The sequence below is a fragment of the Oncorhynchus kisutch genome, linkage group LG15, assembly GCF_002021735.2.
Source record: "Oncorhynchus kisutch isolate 150728-3 linkage group LG15, Okis_V2, whole genome shotgun sequence".
Classification (NCBI taxonomy): Eukaryota; Metazoa; Chordata; class Actinopteri; order Salmoniformes; family Salmonidae; genus Oncorhynchus; species Oncorhynchus kisutch.
This window is the reverse complement of record NC_034188.2, coordinates 60,535,370-60,559,328: the sequence shown is the minus strand read 5'-3', so window position 1 is coordinate 60,559,328 and position 23,959 is coordinate 60,535,370. Positions and strand designations below refer to the sequence as shown.

General features: G+C 41.9%; 1 protein-coding gene and 1 pseudogene across 1 annotated transcript; both read left to right on the top strand.

Moving 5' to 3' along the window:
* The first annotated feature begins 1,521 nt into the window (after positions 1–1,521).
* LOC109904808 (olfactory receptor 11A1-like) lies at positions 1,522–3,124 on the top strand. Its single transcript, XM_031791472.1, has one exon. It carries the CDS (start codon positions 2,164–2,166, stop codon positions 3,112–3,114), a length of 951 nt encoding a protein of 316 aa, XP_031647332.1. The 5' UTR covers positions 1,522–2,163; the 3' UTR covers positions 3,115–3,124.
* A 9,969-nt stretch (positions 3,125–13,093) lies between these two features.
* LOC116353705 (olfactory receptor 6N1-like) lies at positions 13,094–21,392 on the top strand (annotated as a pseudogene).
* Positions 21,393–23,959: the final 2,567 nt, after the last annotated feature.

The window sequence follows — 23,959 nt, the reverse complement described above, 5'->3', positions numbered from 1 at the left end:
AGTGCCACTACCAAAACCTTCGGGCTCTCCTTCAACGCGGCCAACGTGAGTAAAACATTTAAACGTGTTAACCCTCGCAATTCTTCCGGCCCAGACTTGATCCCTAGCCACGTCTTCAGAGCATGCGCAGACCAGCTGGCTGGTGTGTTTCTGGACATATTCAATCAATCCCTATCCCAGTCTGATGTTCCCACATGCTTCAAGAGGGCCACCATTGCATCTTCTGAGGCTGAGGGGTTATTTTCCAAAGGCGCATGGCGCTGTGGTGCTGCATGGAGATCACAAGTTCTTCAACTGGGCAGCAGTGACATGATGAAGAGAATAGCCTATGGGATGACTAACTAAGACCACTGCAACAGACTTATTTTAAAGTGTGGGAATAGGTTTATTCCAAACTTAGGCTATGTTTAACCTCTCTAGGGGGTGTGGGACGCTACCGTCCCACCTGGCCAACATCTGGTGAAATTGCGCCAAATTCAAATTAAATTACTATAAATATACTTTCATTATAGATTAAATTTCACGTTTACGTTTCATGTTTCATGCATGGCTTTTCTTACGAGTTTAACAATTTACATGTGGATTTTGTTATGATCCTAACGATATGTACGTTCAATGTTTTGGCAGCTATCTGGCTCCATATGCAACATTTGTTAACAGACACCTCAAAATAGTTTTAACTATTCTATTTCAATGCCATGGGTAGCTACATCTGTTTTGCAACAATGTTTGTTTGGCAACAAGAGTATCACATAAAAGTGGAAGAAAAAGGTTGCCAGTTCTCTGCATTGAGTTTCTTGTTTAAGTTACACATTTTGTAGTAATTCACCTGTATTCAGCCTCCACTGGAGGATCTAACCTTGAATGGCAAGATCCTCCAACAAAGACTTCATTCTATATGTAAAATGCTCACCTGCCATGCATGGTTACCAAGTTCATCAAGTTTAAAGTGTAACTTTGTCTTGTGGGGGCAGTATGGCTTTGAGAAAATACTTTCAACCACAAAGTTAATTGTGAATGTCAAATAGCATGTTAGTTAACAGCCAATTGCACAGGAATTATAAATGTTTTGATGTTTTAAGGTAGGCTATTGTTTCCTATTTCCTCATTTTAAATCCGTCTGCCTCTCGGATATAACCGCAATCACTAAAACACACACTCGCTCTCTCTCTATTATCGATGTAACTGCTCCAGATCAAATGAAAATTGGGATGAACCATGCAACACTCTCTGGTCCAGGGCCAGCTCTAGCCTTTTGGATGACCTAAGCAGGATTTGGCAGCGGAGAGAAAATCTTGCAGGCTACTTATTTTTCTTATTGGCTGAGCAGCCACTGCACTGACCTAACCACCCATGGGACACTGAGAGTCACACCATGACAATTAAATTATTGGTGTCATTGGAGTTCAAGTAAACTCACTGCTGTACACTGTTTTTTTCTTCCTTTAAAAGGTATAAAAGGTCAGTGATGTGACAGTACTTTAGTGTGGAATAGTCCACTGACACAGAACAAACAGTAGATCTATGTCCACACAACGGCAGTCTGGAGAAAGATACAAGGTGATCTAGACTTAAATCCTGTTTTAAAGATATATATGTACGTATCTTTATTGATGTTTTGACTCTTCATTCAGACAGTAAGGAAATTAGAGGAGGAGACAGGCAAGTGGGAGAATCAGTGAGAAAGGTGGACAGGGATTGAACCCTCTAATGGTAAGATGTATGTGACTTATGATGTGGAGCATTACCACACCACAGCTCTGCATGACTAGCATCCTGTTTTGATTCACACACTATGACTGCAGTGTTTGTAAGTGTAACAGTAAAGCAAAGACCGGTAAACTGTAACTGTGTCAATTGCGTTTGTTATTCAAAATATAAATATTATTGAACTACAGTAGGGATGAATGATGTTTGCTTTATGTTCTACTCCGTGTCCATCACAGCCACAGGTAACAATGTTTTTCCATGATGATGCCTATGGGGGTAATCACTTTGAATAGTAACACTGTGGCAATAATGCAAAAAGTAGATAATTGATGGCAATTCTAAGAATTAAGAAATGTTGAATCAATAAGAGATTAATAATTTCACCTGATAGACACAGTTTTTCTTCACTTGTGAACTAAATATATCTACAAATACTTCTATACTATTGGGAAAATGATGAACACAACACAACTCACGTCATTTATCCTAGCTGGATATAGTGACATTGGACACTTAAAGTACTTGTATTTCATTATATTAACTGTCTTATACGTCTCCATAGTTTTTGCGAACACAGTGCTTATTGTGGTAATATGTATGGAGAGGAGCCTTCATGAACCCATGTATCTGTTTCTGTGCAGTTTGTTTGTAAATGACTTGTATGGTACCACTGGTTTGTTTCCTGCTCTCATGACTCATTTGGTTTCAGATGACCATACAGTTTCCACTGTGTGCTGTTACATACAGATATTTGTCTTGTACACATATGGATCTATTGAATTCAGCAATTTAGCAGTCATGTCCTACGACAGGTACCTTGCTATATGTCATCCACTACAGTATAACGTCATCATGACACCCAGCATGGTGTGTATTTTAATTTGTGTAATATGGTTGTACTCTTTTGCAAAATTCAGCATACAACTGTCTTTAACTATTCGTTTGCAATTGTGTGGAAACGTCATAGACAAAGTGTATTGTGACAACTACCTGGTAGTTAAACTTGCCTGTTCAACTTCAGACGTGGCAGTTAATAAGATCTATGGACTCTGTGGTATTGTTTTGTCTGTCACTGTCCCTTTAATTACTATTGTGTTGTCGTATATTAAGATTCTGACCATTTGTTTGAAATCTTCGATCGAGACCAGACAGAAAGCTTTCAGCACCTGTTCTCCTCATCTGGCCTCGCTGCTCAACTTCTCTTTCGGCTGTTTCTTAACTCTGCTCCAGAGTAGATTTGATAGCCCTATGAGAAATGTTCCAACTGTACTTCACACTATTTTATCAGTGTACTATCTGATGTGCCAGCCACTTTTAAATCCTATTGTGTATGGAGTTAGGATGGCTAAAATCAGACAGGCTTGTAAATACATACTACCTGTAGGTCTGTACCCTAAAACATAAGCTAGACATTAGTGTGACCTTTTCCGTCCTGATTGTTCGATATTTGTGATATTGACTTGTGTTTTGTTACTGATAGGCTTGTCGCTATAATGAATTGGGCAGAGGATGGCAAATCAGATGTGTAAAACATTTGCTAATTTACGAAATAATGTCACATAAAAAAAAATAAAGAAGAAGAAGTTCATGACTTTGAATTCCTTACTTAAATGTAAGTATGTAAGGCTGCTTTTACATAGCAAGCCCAATTCTGATCTTTGTTATTGGCATATGATCTGATCTGGTTGGTCAAAAGACAAATTATTGGCAAATGATCAGAATTGGGCTTGAATTAGACAGCCAAATATATCTGGATATGCAAAACTGTCTGGATCAATCAACAACAGTGAATAAATTGATGTAAATGTGTAAAAGGTAAGCCCACCTTATAGCACACCATTAGGTTCATCACTAATGGAAAATGGGCTCAGTGGGTACATTTTGGGAGAGAAATCTAGCAAAATACTTCAGCATGAAAACAAACTATTTTCTTTCTGGACCAGATACCTTTATTGAGATAAGGCATCTTGTTTTTCCAGGGTCACAGTGAGATATGTTTGACCTACAGAATGTAATAATCCAATAAGGCTTATGAGGATGTATGTATAAAACACATTGGTTAATGTACTCCATCCACACTTTACCATGGGGAAAGCAGGCGCCAATAATAAGACCGTAAAAAACATTTTAATTGAGTCATTAGGTAACAGGTCGTTAGTCCACTGTACTGCCTCGTTCCCTGGGAACCAATTAATGCAGCTAGTAACCTGTAGAGACCTGGGGGGCTCCTGTAGAGGCATGGCTGGTCTTGACTGTATCCCAAATGGTACCCTATTCAACTCTGGACCTTGAAGCCACTTCCACTGCTTTTTTTCGTTGTTCCCCTCTAATCAGGGACTGATTTAGACCTGCAACACCAGGTGAGTGCAATTAATTCTCAGGTAGAACAGAAGACCAGCACGCTCCGGAGCTCATATGGTAAGTATATAATACCCCGGATAAAGGGAATAGGGTGCAACTTGGGGGGGGGACACCTTCTGTCATCCCCTCTGGGAGGGTAGGACCTGAGAGTGTACTTGAGAGAATATAGTAGACGGTTGCTGTCCTTTGATTGTCCTCTCGTTGATCTCTTAATGACATCCTCTCCGTGGTCACGATATTTAGTGTGTCATTATGTAACTTGATAGTGCACCTGTTTCTTTGAAGTAAAACACATGTTGAAGTCTAAAGTAATGGCCTGGTGATTGATGTGTAGTGACCTTGTTGAACTTAAAGAAATGTGTTTGAAGTAAAACACATGTTGAAGTCTAAAGTAATGGCCTGGTGATTGATGTGTAGTGACCTTGTTGAACTTAAAGAAATGTGTTTGAAGTAAAACACATGTTGAAGTCTAAAGTAATGGCCTGGTGATTGATGTGTAGTGACCTTGTTGAACTTAAAGAAATGTGTTTGAAGTAAAATATGTCAAAAGTATTTTCCGGGGAGGCCTGAGTTTTAACTTTTGAACAGTTCAAACAGTTGGGAAGTTTTATAGTGAACTTGTGGAACTGCTGTGTAGTGAGCTTGTGGAACTGCTGTGTAGTGAGCTTGTGACCCATTATAGAATGAACAGGAAAAAGTCATTTCTGGAAAGCCTGGAAGGAGGAGAGATGACTAGAAACAATTCAGTTGACCGTTTTATGTGTAGATTAATTGTTGGATTAGAGGACCTTGAGCATTTCAGATAAAATAACAACTCAATATGTATATAACAACTGCAAGCTAGCCAAATTGCCATAAATGTTTCATGCTTTTCGACCTATCCCAAAATTATTATAATTGGTTCAGAGTTTGTTTTGATATTTCAACCTGCTTGTCGTGATCACGTTTGGGTTGGGGTAACAAAATCAATTTGCGCACAATGGCACACGCTGATGCACACGCGTGTCCGGTTTGGGCATGGTGTTAGCTTTGTCCTGTGAACACCATGAGCGAGAAGAAACCTCGAGAGATAAACCACAGATAACTTGTGGGAGGTTACAAGGAGACAAGGGCCATGCTCATGATACTATTTTACAAGGAAGGAAGATAAAACACTTTCCAAAAAATAAATATAAACATGTATTAGGTAGTAATGTGTAGTATTGTGTAATAATAACATGTATGATCTATATAGAGGTTTAGTAATAAACATTAGTATCAGAGTTTAATATTAGTAAACTTTAGTAAACTTGCAGAGTAAACTTTATTAATTGTTTAAATGTCTGTACTAAAGGTTTTGTAGAAAATAAAACTTTTGAAGGAACATTTAATTGACCTTCAATTAAATAAATATTTCTCTCCCTCTGTCTTTCCCCTTGGGTGGGTGTGTGGGGCTTGGTTACATGGGGTGGTGTCAGGTTACAAGTGGACACACTAAATATTGTGTGAACATCCGGAGTGGATGTCCTTAAGTGGTCAACGAGAGCACAACCAAAACCAAAGGACACAGAAAACCCATCAATCACTGTTTGACAGCAACCGTCTACTATATTCTCTCCTGCCTAAGGAAGCCCAGAGTGACAATAAGGGTCCTCACTTTTACCTGAGCAGGAAAAGTTCTGGGCCTAGATTTTACACTACAGCTGGGACTAAGGCTCCTCTATTTTCCCTGGTTAGATCACATGTCCAGGAAAAACTACAGAGGACTAACTATGTAGCCTGGGTACCAGATTGCTTGTGCTAACATTACACTCCTTGTCATTCCATACATGACAAGGAGTTGGAATGATAGTACAAACATATCTGGGGCCAGGCTTCCAACGATGACCTCTCCTCAGACTTTTGTGTTGCACCCTCATTCAGACTGAAGCTAATAAGGTAGCCCCTCAACAATACCCAGATACCTGTCAGTGGTATCAGGACTATACTTAATCTGGGGTCAGGAAACTGTCCCTTTGTCAGAGGCTTTTGATTGGTTTCAATGAACCATGTTTTTATTGTACATGGTGCACATAAATAAGATATCTGCTATTGTTGCCTGTCCAGCCCATTGGTGATGTTGCATACTTCTTCTATAGTGTAGAGTGCCAGGCCAGAGTCCACACACATACATTGTTATAACAGGATCATAGGCCACTAACACAGCCTGTTGCTATATGCATTTTTGGACTTACAAATTAATAATATATACCCAGGGCCTCCCGAGTGGCAAAGTGGTCTAAGGCACAACATCTCAGTGTTAGAGGCGTCACTACAGATCCGGGTTCAATCCCGGGCTGTGTCCAGGGCTGTGCCAGCCACAACTGGGAGACCCATGAGGTCTCAATTAGCCCAGCGTCGTCCGGGCTAGGGGAGGATTTGGCCAGCTAGGATGTCCTTGTCCCATTGCACTCTAGCGACTCCTTGTGGCGGGCCAGGCTCATGCACGCTGACTTCGGTCGCTAGCTGTGCAGTGTTTCCTCCGACACATTGGTGAGGCTGGCTTCCGGGATAAGCGAGCAGTGTGTCAAGAAGCAGTGTGGCTTGGCGGAGTCGTGTTTCGGAGGACGCATGGCTCTCAACCTTCGCCTCTCCTGAGTCCGTACGGGAGTTGCAGCGATAGGACAAGACTGTAACTACCAATTGGATATCATGAAATTGGGGAGCAAAAATTATAATAATGAATAAATAATAATATATACCCATTGATTCTTAAAAAATATGCTGGTATGTGTTCGCTACACCACTTTCATTTCTAAAGTCAATATGGACAGTGCCCGGTGCTGAAAATTGATTAGGCATATTAACAAACAAGAGGGCTTTGTTGGGGCACTATTTAAGAAATAAGAGGTACAGTAGGCTTACTGGCAGACGCAATGATTTTATCCATATACTTGTCAGTAGGCCTATGGCTATTTCCTTCAATACTGTCATCATGCACTCCTTAAATAGGCCTACCTCCTTTCTGTGTTGGACTCGGGCCTCATGTCTGGTGTGGAAAATTATCTTCTGAAAGTACCATGCATGGATTCATAATGACATTTCAGATTGAATTCTTTGCAAACAGCGACAATTTTGTTGTAAACAAGACACACTGGTTTGGCATTGGAGACATATGCTACGATGAATAGGCTATCTTTTAATCGATTTGGTAGGCCTATTAACATTGGGATTTTACTTCTATAATCAGATCGAAATTATTATGTTACTATAATTGAATTTATTAGCCCACTAACCACATGTGTTAAATGTGTAGTGTAGCACACACTGTGTAGGGCTATGAATTGGGCAGCTAGTAGGCTCTTTGCTAATAGGCTAACTATGTTCTGGCACGCCGACTAGCTACAAGCTGAGGAACAAATTTGCTGGAGGCCAAACCTAGTTGCCAACCCCTGTTGTATATTGTAAATTAAATCACACCCTTCACCACCACTACCACCATCATTATCATCATCATTCAGATCATTCAAGCGTGTGGATATAGGCCTAGTCATCATCTTGAAGAACTTGTGGTTGTCTCAGTGAAGTGAAATTTCTTTGTTGTTCACCAGTGCTCTCTGATGAGGAAACAACATGCAAAGTAGCCTAACAACATCACTCACAAATGGCACAGATGTGTTCGCTATATTGCACTGGTCCTCTTCAATTTTAATTCCAGGTTGCATATCAAAGTATTTAAGGGCATATCGAATGGTCTGCTCTGCCCATAACAGTCAAGAATGGTCCACCACCCAAAGAACATCCATCCAACTTGACAAAGTGGCAAAGACACAATTGTGGGAAGCGTTGGAGTCAACATGGGCCAGCATCTATGTGGAACGCTTTTTACCTTGTAGAGTCCATGCCCTGACAAATTTAAGCTGTTCTGAGGGCAAAAGGGGGTGCAACTCAATATCAGTAAGTTGTTCTTAACGTTTTGTGCTCAGTGTATATTTAATGTATTACAGTCCTTCCGAAAATACATTTAAATTGTGTTTTAATGCAAAAAAGATCCACCCTGTTCCATGTGTTCAATGTATTCCATTTACAATTCGGCTCCAGTGCGGTGTTACTTCCATGCTATTATGATGCGTCTCTGTATGTGTCACGACTTCCGCCGAAGTCGGTTTCTCACCTTGTTCGAGCGGCGCTCGGCACTCGTCGTCGCCGGTCTTCTAGCCATCATCGATCCACTTTTCATTTTCCATTTGTTTTGTCTTGTCTTCTCACACACCTGGTCTCAATTTCCCTCATTACATGCTGTATATTTAACCCTCTGTTCCCCCCATGTCTTTGTGCGGAATTGTTTATTGTAAGTGCATGTGCACGTTTTCTCTGGTGCGCGACAGGTTTCGTACCCATTTGTTTGTGGTTCTGGTTACAGGTGGTTTTATGAATAAAACTGCTCTGTTGATTACCCAGTTTTCTCTCCTGCGCCTGACTTCCCTGCCGCCAGTTACGCACTCCCTAAGAGTATGTTCCTAGCTGCCAAATAGCTAGCCATTTAACATTGGCTAGACATGCTCTGTTTAATCTACTCTTCTCTATTAATTACTGTATTTCTATAGAACATAAGAAAGGCATTTCAACCCCCTGGAGGGCCTGTTACAAAAATGGTATCTGTTTTTCTCTATATTGTTTCCTTGACATGTATAGGTGACCATTCGCATATCACACCATGGTAGGCAATTTTTAAATTCAATCTCACAAGTATAATAATCAAGTGAGGAGCTTAGTCTAAGCAGGTCATCATGTATTAGAAATGGTCAGTCTTCATTTTGGATTTAACATACTTTACATGTAATCAATTATTTTGCATTTGAAAGTAATAAATCATATGACTGCAGGATGCAAAGTATAATATTGTTTGATTTAGGCTATGAATTATGTTATAAGGAGAAATGTAAAGGCATCTATATTAGTGAGTATAGATGTGGGCAAATCTATCACTGAATCAAGAACAAGTTAAGGAATTATCAATTTATGTTGGCCTTGTGATATCGTTTTAATTTACAGTATATGTAAGCTACATTACTATAGAGGATTGGCTACTCTTCAAAAATGGACAGCACATCTTTACCAACTCCCAAGACCAAGGCATAAGCTACTCTTCCCTGGGTCCTGCAAAATTAAATGAGTTATATACAATTTAAAATGTTAAATGACATTAAATTCTATAACACTTTACCCAATATATTAGGTGTGTTCCCTCAGGCCTCTACTCCACTACCACATATTTTCAATACCACATCCATGTGTACGTGTGTGTAGAGTGTGTCTTATCATGTGTATGTGTGTCTGTGCCTGTGTCTCTTCACAGTCCCCGCTGTTCCATAACATTTGTATCTGTTTTTAAAATCTGATTCTACTGCTTGCATCAGTTACCTGATGTGAAATTGAGTTTCACGTACCCATTGGCTCTATGTAGTACTGTGCGTCTCCCATAGTCTGTTCTTGACTTGGGGATTGTGAAGAGACCTTTGGTGGCATGTGTTGTGGGGTATGCATGGGTGTCCAAGCTGTCTGCTAGTGGTTTATACAAACACCTTGGTGCATTCAGCATGTCAACACTTCTTACAAAAACAAGTTGTGATGAAGTCAATCTCTCTTCCACTTTGAGCCATGAAAGATTGACATGCATATTATTAACATTAGCTCTCCGTGTACATTTAAGGGCCAGCCGTATGTGCTTTGTTTGTTAAACAGTTTAATGGGAGCACTGGTTTGTTTCCTGCTCTCATGTTTTACTTACTCTCTGACACACTCTCTTTACTTACTCTCTGATCTCTTACTCTCTGATTTCCCTTCTTTATTGTTATCTCCAGATTTATGTGTTGTACACAAACGCTATAACAGAATTGAGTAATTCAGCAGTTTTGTCCTGTGACAGGTACATTTATATTTGTTATCCTCTACGGTATAACAATATTATGACACCTAAAATCATTTGTGGCTTAATTCTGTTGTCCTGGTTGTATTATTTTTCATCAACGCCATCGTTAGGGCTGTTGCAGTGAACTTATTACCACCACACTGGAGGTCACGAGTCACGGTAATTTGGCTTCTCCAAGCTCTGATGCTGTTGATGGTCATTAGTAGCCTACCAAACTTGCTATCTGCCTGGTACCAATATATTGTCCCTCTAATCACTCTGACATCAATGCAAATGTAATCAAAAATTTAATCAAAAATTTAATGAGAGCCCATGAGCTCATGTTGCGCAACATTGCTATAGGCTATGGAATTGCGGGAGAAAACAGAGTGATGGCCTCTACTAAAAAGAGGAGGATCCCATCACCTTTCTATAGGCTAGGCGCAATATATTATTTTATATTATATTATAATATTTAGCACATTGCTTAACTTTACAACAGGAGTGAAATGAACCAAAGGAAAAGCGTCCTCCATTTTCTATTTAAGTGCACAGATGACATGTATTTTTTCCCGCTGCCCCTGTTTCGAGACATAAGTATTTGATACATAAGTATTTGATCACCTACCAACCAGTAAGAATTCCGGCTCTCACAGACCTGTTAGTTTTTCTTTAAGAAGCCCTCCTGTTCTCCACTCATTACCTGTATTAACTGCACCTGTTTGACCTCGTTACCTGTATGAAAGGCACCTGTCCACACACTCAATCGAACAGACTCCAACCTCTCCACAATGGCCAAGACCAGAGAGCTGTGTAAGGACATCAGGGTTAAATTGTAGACCTGCACAATGCTGGGATGGGCTACAGGACAATAGGCAAGCAGCTTGGTGAGAAGGCAACAACTGTTGGCGCAATTATTAGAAAATGGAAGAAGTTCAAGATGACGGTCAATCACCCTCGGTCTGGGGCTCCATGCAAGATCTCACCTCGTGGGGCATCAATGATCATGAGGAAGGTGAGGGATCAGCCCAGAACTATAGTCTCCTCAATGAATGAGAAAGAGGTGTATTTATCCCGGGACACACACGAGCCCAGGTGTGTCCCATTTCGCTGGCGACCCTCCCGGCTCCTCCCACCGACATCCTATTAAGGAAAACAAGAGCAAAGAGAAAGAATTAGGCAGACAGAGTGGGAGGGTCGTCACCCTCCAGAGTGGGAGGGTCGCAACATCTCAAAACATCAGTAAGGAAGTTAAAGCCTGGTTGCAAATGGGACTTCCAAATGGAGAATGACCCCAAGCATACTTCCAAAGTTGTGGCAAAATGGCTTAAGGACAACAAAGTCAAGGTATTGGAGTGGCCATCACAAAGCCCTGACCCAAATCCCATAGACAATTTGTAGGCAGAACTGAAAAGGCGTGTGTGAGCAAAGAGACCCACAAACTTGACTCAGATACACCTGCTCAGTAAGGACAAATGTGCCAAAAATCACCCAACTTATTGTGGGAAGCTTGTGGAAGGCTACCCGACACGTTTGACCCAAGTTAAACAATTTAAAGGCAATGCTACCAAATACTAATTGAGTGTATGTAAACTTCTGACCCACTGGGAATGTGATGAAAGAAATAAAAGCTGAAATAAATAATTCTCTCTGCTATTATTCTGACATTTCACATTTTAAAATAAAGTGATGATCCTAACTGACCTAAAACAGGGAATTTTTACTGGGATTAAATGTCAGGAATTGTGAAAAACTGAGTTTAAATGTATTTGGCTAAGTTTTATGTAAACTTCCGACTTCAACTGTACATGTTTAACTTCCATCCTCTAAGGCCAGGAGCAAAACAATGTATGAATTAATGGTTGGATCAGAATCCCCGTTATAATCATTGACCAGTATGGATAACTAAGTAAAACCAGAAGTCCAAATCCCTATCTCCATCCACGGCTAATTTAGGAAAGGTACAATTTTAGCTACCTAGCTAGCCACCGGTGGACAACTACACAAAGAGATGCAACAATTCCAGTTGTTTGTGTCAATGACATATGCTTTCAATGCAATTTGACAGGAGTGATGCCAAAATACAAGCTGGCTTCCATTGACACTTTTTTTGGTGCGCCAGGACCATTCACAGTTAAGTTCACTCAGTTTAGCTCAATGCTGATTGGCAATTTTTTTATCAAGGGAGGCCAAATGCTTGCTGGCATCCCTTGCAATCCCTGCTGCGGGTGGCAACAATGTCATACTAGTTTGGACCGGACAGCATCAGATAGATGGCCTACATGTTACATCTTTTCCTGCTCCTTCCCTCCGGTGTACGATGTCGCCAGAATACTAACAGAATACTAACCTCCGGTCCTGGGATTCGTCATTACGCGCACCTGTCAATCATTATGATTTACACCTGGACTTCATTACCTTCATAATTTCCTCGCCTTTATATGTCACTCTCTTATGTTTTCTCACCAGTTGGTATTGTCCTTGTGTACCGGCGTTTAGCCACATGGATTTGTATCGTTCCTGGTTTTGTTATTTTATTAAACGTAAAAAAAATCTATCACAGTGAGACCCTGTGTTCCATCCTGGGAACCGCGTCTGGCTCTCTACCAGGAACCTCCCACTCCTCTTGCCCTGAGATAATAAACATCTGTGACTCTAGCTGTCTGCATCTGGGTCTCATCCTGAGTTCTGATACTTGGTTGTTTTTCCAATCCATTAGTGGTACCAAAAGGTCTATTAAATATATCCCAATCAGCATCTGCTGGGTGTCAATGCTATTCACGTACACAGGGTGGATAAGTGACATACTCTGGAAGTTGGAGGAGATGCCTGGTGAGAGGCGAGGTAGCCTGAGTGAAACCTCAAAGTTTAGTGTCGTATTGTTCCATTTTTAACCAACTGGGTCCACTGCCCTTTTGAGAAAGTTTGAGATAAGAGGGAGATTGTCGAGCCTGAATCGTTCAGCGCATCACAGGTTAATCAGTCCTCTAAGACTTTTTTGAGGTATGGCCTGTTTGAGTAGTTTTTTTCTCGTCATATCACCAACAAAGTGGAGTGGGTGTCCGCAATGATGTGGTGTGTTATCTGTGTCAATTATCAAGACAGTGGCATACTTTGTGACCAGGTGGGTCCTCTTATCTGAGTTTGGGGAGTATGGACGATGTCACAGGGTCCCTAGAATATCAATTGCCTGGAACTCATGACCGTGTACTTAGCGCTCAGGCTCCTCCTCTCGCATTTGTCGGGCCGGCATGTGCTGGTCAGATCCAACAACATGACGACGGTGGCATACATCAACAGAAAGGGGGACACTCTCCCTTCTACTGTGGAGCCATACACATTCGTTCTCACTTTGGGCGGTGCATGTTCACAGTTGCCTCAACTCTGGTGCAGAGATGCTATCCAGAGGGGCCCTCTTCCACAGGATTGGAGACTACACCCCTGGGTGGTAGCCCAGATATGGGAGAGGTTCAGAAGGGCCGACGTAGATCTTTACCCATCGCGCGAAAACACACACTGTCATCTATTTTTCTCGATGAGTGTCCCGATTGCCCCGATGGGAATGGAAGCTTTGGTGCAACAGTGTCCTCTGACACTCTTTTACGCGTTTGCGCCAGTCGCTCTGACTCATTATCATTAATTATTGTGGCTCCGTTGGCTCAAGTAGCCTTGGTTAGTGGAGATCATTCGCCTTTTAGGTAGGGCCCGTGGCAACTCCCATTGCACAGCACCCTGTTGACCAAGGTGCATGGACAGGTTTGGCACGAGAGGCCGGAGATTTGGTTCCTATTGGCCTGGCCCCTGAGAGGGCCAATCTGCTGGCTAGGGGTTTACTTCTGAATGTTATTGCTACCATTCAGTCTGCAAGGATGCCCTCCACGAAAGGGCTGTATGCGTATAAGTGATAACCGTTTGAGCTTTGGTGCCAAGATAAAGGACTTGTTCCTTTTCAGTGCTCTGTGACATCCTTATGTTTTTACAGGAGCTTTTATAGCAGGAACACGCATTCTCCACGTTAAAAGTATACATGGCCGCTAGCTCAGCATGTCATGTGGGGATTAATGGAGCCTCCCTGGGGGCTCGCCCTCTGGTGGTGCGGTTCCTGAAAGGATTACATTGTCTCAGACCAGTATCTAAACCTATTGTGCCCACATGGGACTTGGCGCTGGTTTTTGAAGAGCTGTGTGCAGCTATGGCCTCGGCTAAACATGTTGTGGACCTTCAAGAGTTCACCCTTCCTGTATTCCTGTATTCAGTTTTCCCCGGGCAACATTGCGTCCAAATGCGGCCTTCTCCCCGAAAGTCATGGCTATGTCCTACAGGTCCTTAGCTTTTGAGCTATTTCCCTTTTCACCTCGTCCATTTGCTTCTGAGGAGCAACAGAGGTTAAATACCTTGTGTCCGGTGCAAGCTTTACGCACATACATTGAATGGACCCTTGATATCCGGTTATGTGAACAGCTTTTTGTCTGTTTTGCTAATCCAGCTCGTGGCAGGGCGCTCTCTAAGCAGCGTCTCTCCAACTGGATTGTAGAGACTTATCTCCCTGGCGTGTAGCAGCAAGGGGCAGGGGTTACCTAGCGGTGTATGCGTCCACTCCACCAGGGGTCTGGCGGTGTCTTGTTTAAAGGGTTGACTATAGGAGATATTTGTTCTGCGGCGAGTTGGGCATCACCACACACTTTTGTGAGGGTTTATTACTTGAATGTCACTGCTCCCAGTATAGCACACTGTGTGCTTACGGCTGGGAAAGGGGATAGTCACTAGGCAGGGCGCCGTGATCACAATACCCAGACTGCCTCATTTGGTTATTGTGTAAATAGCGTTTTTGTTTTGCTGGTCTTATTATTAAATGCTTTGTGTCACATGTTGTGTCTGTGCCGGTTCTGTTCTTTTTGTGACTTTTTTAGTTTGAGGCTATTGAAGGTTTTTGGTCTCTCTTAAGGCCTACGTTTGATAGTCATGGCTTGCCACTGAGTTTTTAGCACATTCTTCAGATGTTGCGTTATGGTCCCCTGGATGTTTTGACTAGTTCCATTTTTGTCCCAGGATGTCCCAGAGGACAGTTTTAGGACAATCCTGGGACGTTGTTTCATGGTCCCTTGGATGTTTTTTTGTAGTTCCTGGTTTGTCATGGGGATGTCACTTGATAGTCGCAAAGAAACGTTTTCTACACAGGGCACGCATACCCTAGTAGCATTACACATCAACCCTTGTTACTGTTGCCAAGCTCATCAAGTCCCTGATTAGTGAACCACTGGTCCATTCACAGCTCTTTGTTTTTTGGCAATGTTAGGGACACCCAAACACTTTGCTTTTACCATACAATTTTTTCAACGTACATATTTGACATGCTTTGGCATACAGTACATGATTACATTGTGCATGTTCAGTTATACAGCAATATTCAGATATCCTAGTAGGCGGTGAGCCCTAGTAGGAAGTCCACTGTGTGCAGCTCACCCTGCACTAACATAAATAACATTAGCATGTCTACCTCTGCTAAGCTTAAACTGACATGCCTCGACAGCCACTGAGTGTTTTGAAGCACAAACACCAGGAGATTTGATTGAAAGGTTACAGCCATTCTCATAACAACGCAGCCACTGACAACTCGTACATAGGGTCTGACCTTTTCGTTTGCGCCTCGGACACCAACACCACCCGCTGGTGGGGGGGTCCCGAGAAACAAAGGGGGGAATAGTAGCCCAGACCCATGATGAGCCTCATCGGGGCCGGTGGGGGGGTCGAGACTACGGACAACACCATACGAGGCCGCCAGAGCATAAATCAAATCTAGTTGTAAACTCCCCTATGAGAACAGTGAGGAGCAGACAGGCCTCTAGACGGGGATTATCTTAGAACACATCTAAGATAGTACTGAGGTGTACCACACTGGTCGTAAAGGAAGTCCAGTGGACTTGTCCACCTCCAAAACAAATGGCAACAATAATCAGTCCTTGCCATGTGTAGGTTCAACTACAATACAACTAGTAAAATGCTCCAATCATGTGTTCCGGTAGTATAATATTTCAGAATAAATCGGTAAGATAACTGGTCCCTTTGAGCACCAGTACAATACCAGCTACAATCAGTAAGAAGGTTAGAGACCTAACCAATCAAATTACCCTTGACAACAGCGACATAGGAGTCACGCAGAGTGCAACACGTGGAATGGAATCTCCAGTGCTCTCTTCCAATGGTTAACACTCATGTTAATAATAAATAGAATCCTCCATTCAGGAGGGAAATTAGAAGTCATGAAAAGTCATGAAATTAGAAGTCATGAACCATGATCACACCACGTACGACTGGTCCATTACTTAAAGAGTACTTCCGTCGTGAGGTTAACTCGTCCGTGAAATAGACTTCATACCTATCACCACTACAATAGTGGAAGACACAGTGACTTGTAGGAAAAAACTACTACAGACTCCCTCGACACCAATTCTGACTGACCTCCAGGCATTGACCTGAAAATTACCTGACTACATCAAACTCATTCTGAACAAGTTGTAATCTGCCAGGATACTTGGTTTTCTTCCCTTGACATGCGCGCTTGTGTAAGCATAAACGCACATGCACAACGGAACATCCAATTAGGATTTATGCTAGGATCACTTAAGGGTCCAAGCAAAATATCAGCCTTAGTAAAGTTGAACATTTACTTCTAGGCCTTTGACTTTACAGCACTCACCAGTTTTCTTCCCAGAAGTCCATAGGTCATCCCTGTAGAATGCCCAAAACTAGTGCCTTACAGCTGTTGACTTATCATATAGTTATCAACTTAGGATAGTGCCTAAGCAACACACCAAGTAGGAAACCCCCAGATATGGCATTAGAGACAATGCCATGATAGTAATTTTGCCAGAACATTGGACGTACAATAAATACTTATTTCCCACCATAATATGCAAATCAATTCATAAAAAATCCTACAATGTTATTTCTGGATTTTTTTTCCTCATTTTGTCTGTCATAGTTGAAGTGTACCTATGATGAAAATTACAGGCCTCTCTCATCTTTTTAAGTGGGAGAACTTGCACAATTGGTGGCTGACTAAATACTTTTTGGCCACACTGTACAGAACGGCAGGCAGTCTCGCGGTCAGGGAAGGCAGAGGTCAATAATCCAGGGTGGTGTGACAAGGTACAGAACGGTAGGCAGGCTCAGGGTCAGGGCAGGCAGAATGGTCAAAACCGGGAAACCTAGAAAACAGGAACAAGAAAAAGACAGGAGCAAGGGGGAAAACGCTGGTAGGCTTCACGAACAAAACGAACTGGAACAGACAAAAAGAGAACACAGGTATAAATACACTGGGGATAATGGGGAAGACGGGCGACACCTGGAGGTGGGTGGAGACAAGCACAAAGACAGGTGAAATAGATCAGGGTATGACACAAATAGGAACCTTTTCATAATGTTCCCTAAGGGACATTAAAATACCTTATTATATCGTTATACTCGGACCAAACTGGAATCTGTACTGAATGTCCTCTTATGGTCCCAAGGTTAACATTATGTTTTAATGTTTGTAGAGTAGTCTCAGAACATCAGTCCTGGGGACATTCTGTGATGTTCTCATCAGGTCCCTTTAAGACAGCATTTCCCAAACTCGGTCCTGGGGACCCCAATGGTTGCACATTTTCGTTTTTGCCCTAGCATTGCACAGGTGATTCAAATCATCAACTAATCATCAACCTTTGATTATTTGAATCAGCTATCTAAGTCTAGGGCAAGAAATAAAACATGCAGCCTTGGGGTCCCCAGGACCGAGTTTGGGAAATGCTGTCTTAAAGGGACCTGATGAGAACATCACTGAATGTCCTTAGGACATCCTCAGTTTTCCTGGTTAAAACATAAATAGACTGAGTAAATATAATTAAATGAGTTGCTTGTCATACACTCTATATACTGTAGTTCCATCTCTATGGAGTAGTTACATGTTGACACTGAAACTACAATCCCATGTGAGCATACACTATGGTATATTTAGAGGCTACCAGGACAAGATATTGGAGCAGTCTCCTCTATCAAACAAGAAGACATTTTATGGACACAAGTTTCTTTATTTCTTTCACACCTCCGAAGTCTGATAAGGTACAGATATTATCGGGATATTTAAAAAATAAAAATTGTACGAGTTTGAGGGAGGATGAGAATATGTTTTGTTAAAACTATTGTGTTTAGTCTGAGCCTAAACAGAATCATATGATTCACTCTTGAATTCATTCACCTCCATACACACTCAAGCCTTGTAAGGACTAAGAATTGCTGCATTGACCAGAGGAAGAAAATTAACAAAAGCTATGGAGAACTCAACCCAAGTCAAGTTCTTTTATCTCTTTGGCTTACAAGAGACATTTAACAACAAATCGGTCTATTTTACCTTGTCTCTTATCACATACCTTCTCATCATCACTGTGAATTTGACTCTGATCATAACAATCATTCAGGAGAAAGGTCTCCATGAGCCCATGTATATCTTTCTGTGTAGTTTATGTATCAATGGATTGTATGGAACTGCTGGTTTCTACCCCAAGTTCTTACTGGACCTTCAGTCAGATGTTCAGGTGATATCTTATGGTGGATGTTTCACTCAAGCCTATGTCATATACACATCTGTCACGTGTGAAATGTCTATTCTAACAGTGATGTCTTACGACAGGTATGTGGCAATATGTAGACCACTACTATATCATACCATTGTGACATCTTTAACTGTTAGAAAGTTACTCTTATTGTCTTGGTGTTATCCTTTATTCATATCACTAATAGCACTTAGTTTAACAGTCAGACTTCCTTTGTGTGGATCTCGCATTGATAAGATCTTCTGTGACAATCCATCTATACTGAAACATGCATGTTTACCCATAACCATTAATCAGAATTGGAGCCGATGTTTAATAGTGGTTCATGTTTTACAGTTACTTTACATTGTATTTTCTTACTGTATGATTATCAGGACTTGTGTAAAGTCGTCTAAGGGAAGGATTAAGTTCACACAGACATGTGTGCCACATTTAATAACAATTGTTATTTTCATCACAGTGACCCTGTTTGACAATTTGCAAGGGTGGAATAATGTAAATATTACACTAAATATGCGTAATGCAATGGCCGTACAATTCCTTATTATACCACCTGTCTTAAACCCTCTCATATATGGACTTAATCTCCAGCAGATTCGAAGAGCAGTTTTTAGAAAGTGTAATACGCATAAAATCATTGATATTAGACGTTAGTTACATCTTAAACAACAGGGAGACTTACTGATATCAGAAGTCAACAAAATGAAGGTAAAATCTACCAAAACTGCTGCAAGGTTAAATGGCCCCTAATTTGTTGATGTCTATCGCCCTCTTCTGGGAAAGTGATTTACAAATATTAAAAGAATAAAGTAATTGTAGCACACCTCCTGAGCATGAAAATGCTTGTCTGGGTCCCACATGGCACCCTATTCCCTTTATGGTGCACTGCTTTTGACCAGAACCAAAGTAGTGCACTATTTAGGAAATGGGGTCCAATGGATAGCACAATATGTGACTCCTTATACAGTTAAGAACTTTTTTTTAAAGAACAGCAATATGCAAAGCTACTCCTTCGATCTATATTTTCCCCACTGGGTGCTTTATTCATAATACTGTTAACAAAAATAAATTATGTCATTAATGGTTGTGGTTACAACACAGTAAATATATAGCTTTTTTTTAGGTTCTTGAGTTGTGATAATGTATATATGTGCTTATAAACAGGCGTCCACAGTGTATCTCTCAAAATAAATGTGTGTTCACAACCACTTTGGAAGGCAATTCATTGTTTAATTGGTGTAATAACACAAATATGCATGAAACTAGAAAGTAAGGATGAATGTAGGCTACACATTTGGAGTGATTATAAATGGCATTAACAAGATACAATAAATAGTGAACAGAAATATCACATTCTGAATTCCCATTGAATTTATTTGCTAGACGTAGATTTTTCTCCAGCGTATACATATTCTATATTAATTTTCGGACAATTTCAAATCATGTAATTTGACTGTCCTGTGGTGGTATTAATATACAAGTTATTGGAGCTGTATCTCTGTGTCAAGCAAGAACACATTTCACAGGCACACGTTTCTTTATATCTTTCACACCTCAGAAATCTGAGAATATATATTATCGGGATCTTTTATTTTATTTTAAAAAATAAGAGTTTGATGGATGATATGAATTTGTTTTGTTAAAACTATTGTGGACACATAATCAAATAATTCACACACATTCATTCACCTCCATACACACTCAAGCCATTTAAGGACTAAGAATTGCTGCATTGACCAGAGAAAGCAAATCAACAAAATCTATGGAGAACTCAACCCAAGTCAAGTTAATTCATCATTTGGTTTACAAGAGACATTTAACAACAAATCGGTCTATTTTACCTTGTCTCTTATCACATACCTTCTCATCATCACTGTGAATCTAACTCTGATCATAACAATAATTCAGGAGAAAGGTCTCCATGAGCCCATGTATATCTTTCTGTGTAGTCTATGTGTCAATGGATTGTATGGAACTGCTGGTTTCTACCCCAAGTTGTTACTGGACCTTCAGTCAGAAGTTCAGGTGATATCTTATGGTGGATGTTTGACTCAAACCTATGTCATATACACATCTGTCCTGTATGAAATGTCTACTCTAACAGTGATGTCATACGACAGGTATGTGGCAATATGCAGACCACTACTATATCATAGTGACATCTTTAACTGTTAGAAATTTACTCTTATTTTCTTGCTGTTATCCTTTATTTATAGCACTCATAGTAGTTAGTTTAACAGTCAGACTTCCTTTGTTTATTTTTGTATATATTTTTTTAACCTTTATTTAACTAGGCAAGTCAGTTAAGAACAAATTCTTGTTTTCAATGACGGCCTAGGAACAGTGGGTTGTTCGGGGGCAGAACGACAGATTTGTACCTTGTCAGCTCTGGGATTTGAACTTGCAACCTTTCAGTTACTAGTCCAACACACTAACCACTAGGCTACCCTGCCGATCCCTGTGTGGATCTCGCATTGATAAGATCTTCTGTGACATTCCGTCTATACTGAAACATGCATGTTTACCCATTACCATCAATCAGAATTTGAGCTTTTGTATAATAGTGGTTCATGTTTTACAGATACTTCTCGTTACATTTTCTTATTGTCAGATTGTAAGGACTTGTATAAAGTCAGCTAAGGGAAGGATTAAGTTCACACAGACATGTGTGCCACATTTATTGACAATGGTTATTTTCATCACAGTGACCCTTTGTGACACTTTGCAAGGATGGATTAGTAATGTAAATATTACTCTCAATAAGCGTAGTGTAATGGCTGTACAATTCCTTGTTATATATACCACCTGTCTTTAACCCTGTCACATGCGGACTTAATCAGATTGGAGTGGGCAGTTTTTAGAAAGTGAAATACACATAAAAGCATTGATATGAGAGGTTAGTTACATGATCTTACACAACAGGGAGACTTCCTGATTGATATCAGAAGTCAACAAAAATCAAGTTAAAACCTGGCAAAACTGTTGCAAGGTTAAATGGCCCCTCATTTGTTTAATCTATCACACTCTTCTGTGAAAATGATTTACAAATATTCCAAGAATAGAGTAATTGTAGCAAATCAAAATGTATTGCTCACATACACATATTTAGCAGATGTTATTGCTGGTGTAGAAAAATGCTTGTGTTCCTAGCTCCAACAGTGCAGTAATATCTAACAATACACACAAATCTAAAATAGTAAAATAATGGAATTAAGAAATACAGAAATATTAGGACGAGCAATGTCGGTGTCTGGAGCATAAATATGATTTATACAGTGCATTAGGAAAGTATTCAGACCCCTTCCCTTTTTCCACGTTTTGTTACGTTACAGCCAAATTCTAAAATGGATTTTTCTTTTTAAATGTCCTCAATCTACACACAATTCTCCATAATAACAAAGGATCCTTGATGAAAACCTACTCAGACTTGGGCAAAGGTTCACCTTTCAACAGGACAACGACCCTAAGCACACAGGCAAGACAACGCAGGAGTGGCTTCGGGACAAGTCTCTGAATGTCATTGAGTGACCCAGCCAGAGCCGGGACTTGAACCCGATCGAACATCTCTGGAGAGACCTGAAAGTACCTGTGCAGCGATGCTCCCCATCCAACCTGAGAAGAATGGGAGAATCTCCCCAAATACAGCTGTGCAACGCATGTAGCGTCATACCAAAGAAGACTCGAGGCTGTAATCGCTGCCAAATGTGTTTCAACAAAGTACTGAGTAAACGGTCTGAATACTTATGTGAATGTGATATTTCCGTAATTTTTTTAATGTATATTTACACTTCTGGTCAAAAGTTTTAGAACACCTACTCATTCAAGTGTTTTTACTTTATTTTTACAATTGTTTTACCATTTATTTCACCACCATATTGTATAATAATAGTGAAGACATCAAGCCTAGTGCCCTTAAATACCCTACAAACAAACCCTAATACAAAACAGGTGTACCCAATTAACCAATAACCAAAACAAACGGAAAGGGAATCGATGGCAGCTAATAGGCCGGCGACGACGACCGCCAAGCCCCGCCCGAACAGGAAGAGGCACCCTCTTCGGCGAGGTTCGTGACAGTACCCCCCCCCCCCCCTGACGCGCGGCTCCCGCAGCGCGCCGACCCCGGCCTCGAGGACGACCCGGAGGACGAGGCGCGGGGCGATCCGTGTGGAGGCGGTGGAAAACCCTCAAGAGGGAAGGATCTAAAATGTCCCTCCCCGGTACCCAGCACCTCTCCTCCGGACCGTACCCCTCCAAGTCCACAAGCTACTGCAGGCCCCTCACCCGGCGTCTCGAGTCCAGAATAGCTCGTAATGTGTACGCCGGGGACCCCTCGATGTCCAGAGGGGGCTGGAGGGACCTCCGGTACCTCACTGTCTTGTAGGGGACCAGCTACCACCGGCCTGAGGAGAGACACATGAAACGAGGGGTTAATGCGATAATAAGAGGGAAGTTGCAATCTATAACAAACCTTGTTTATCCTCCTCAGGACTATAAATGGCCCCACACACTGCGGCCCCAGCTTCCGGCAGGGCAGGCGGAGAGGCAGGTTTCGGGTCGAGAGCCAGACCCTGTCCCCTGGTGCGAACACCGGGGCCTCACTCACGACATATTCGTGGACGAATGCCGAAGAGAGTTCTGGGCCAATTCTGCCGAACAGGCCGTACCTCGCCCATTCTCCTGGCCGCTCCTGGCAATACGACCTCAGAAACCTACCCACTTCCTGGTTTACTCTCTCCACCTGCCCATTACTTTCGGGGTGATAACCAGAGGTAAGGCTGACCGAGGTCCCCAGACGCTCCATAAACGCCTTCCAAACCCGGGACGTGAAATGGGGACCCCGATCGGAGACTATATCCTCTGGAACCCCATAGTGCCGGAAGACGTGGGTAAATAGAGCCTCTGCAGTCTGTAGGGCCGTAGGAAGACCAGGCAATGGGAGGAGATGGCAGGACTTAGAGAACCGATCCACAACGACCAGAACGGTAGTGTTCCCCTGAGATGGGGGAAGATCAGTAAGGAAATCTACCGAGAGATGGGACCATGGCCGTTGTGGAACCGGGAGGGGCTGTAACTTCCCTCTAGGAAGGTGCCTAGGAGCCTTACTCTGGGTGCATACCGAACAGGAGGAGACATACAGCCTCACATCCCTAGCTAAGGTGGGCCACCAGTATTTCCCCCTAAGACCCCGCACTGTCCTATCAATCCCCGGATGACCCGCAGACGGTAGTGTGTGAGCCCACCGAATCAATTTATCACGGACACCAAGCGGTACGTAACTTCGACCAGTCGGACACTGTATAGGCGCAGGTTCAACCCTCAACGCCCGCTCGATGTCCGCGTCCACCTCCCATACCACTGGGGCCACCAGCCGAGAGGCTGGACGGATGGGAGTGGGTTCGATGGACCGGTCCTCGGTGTCATAGAG

Coding starts and splice junctions, on each gene's coding strand:
- LOC109904808 (XM_031791472.1), top strand. CDS start 2,164: ATGATGAACACAACACAACTCACGTCATTTATCCTAGCTGGATATAGT.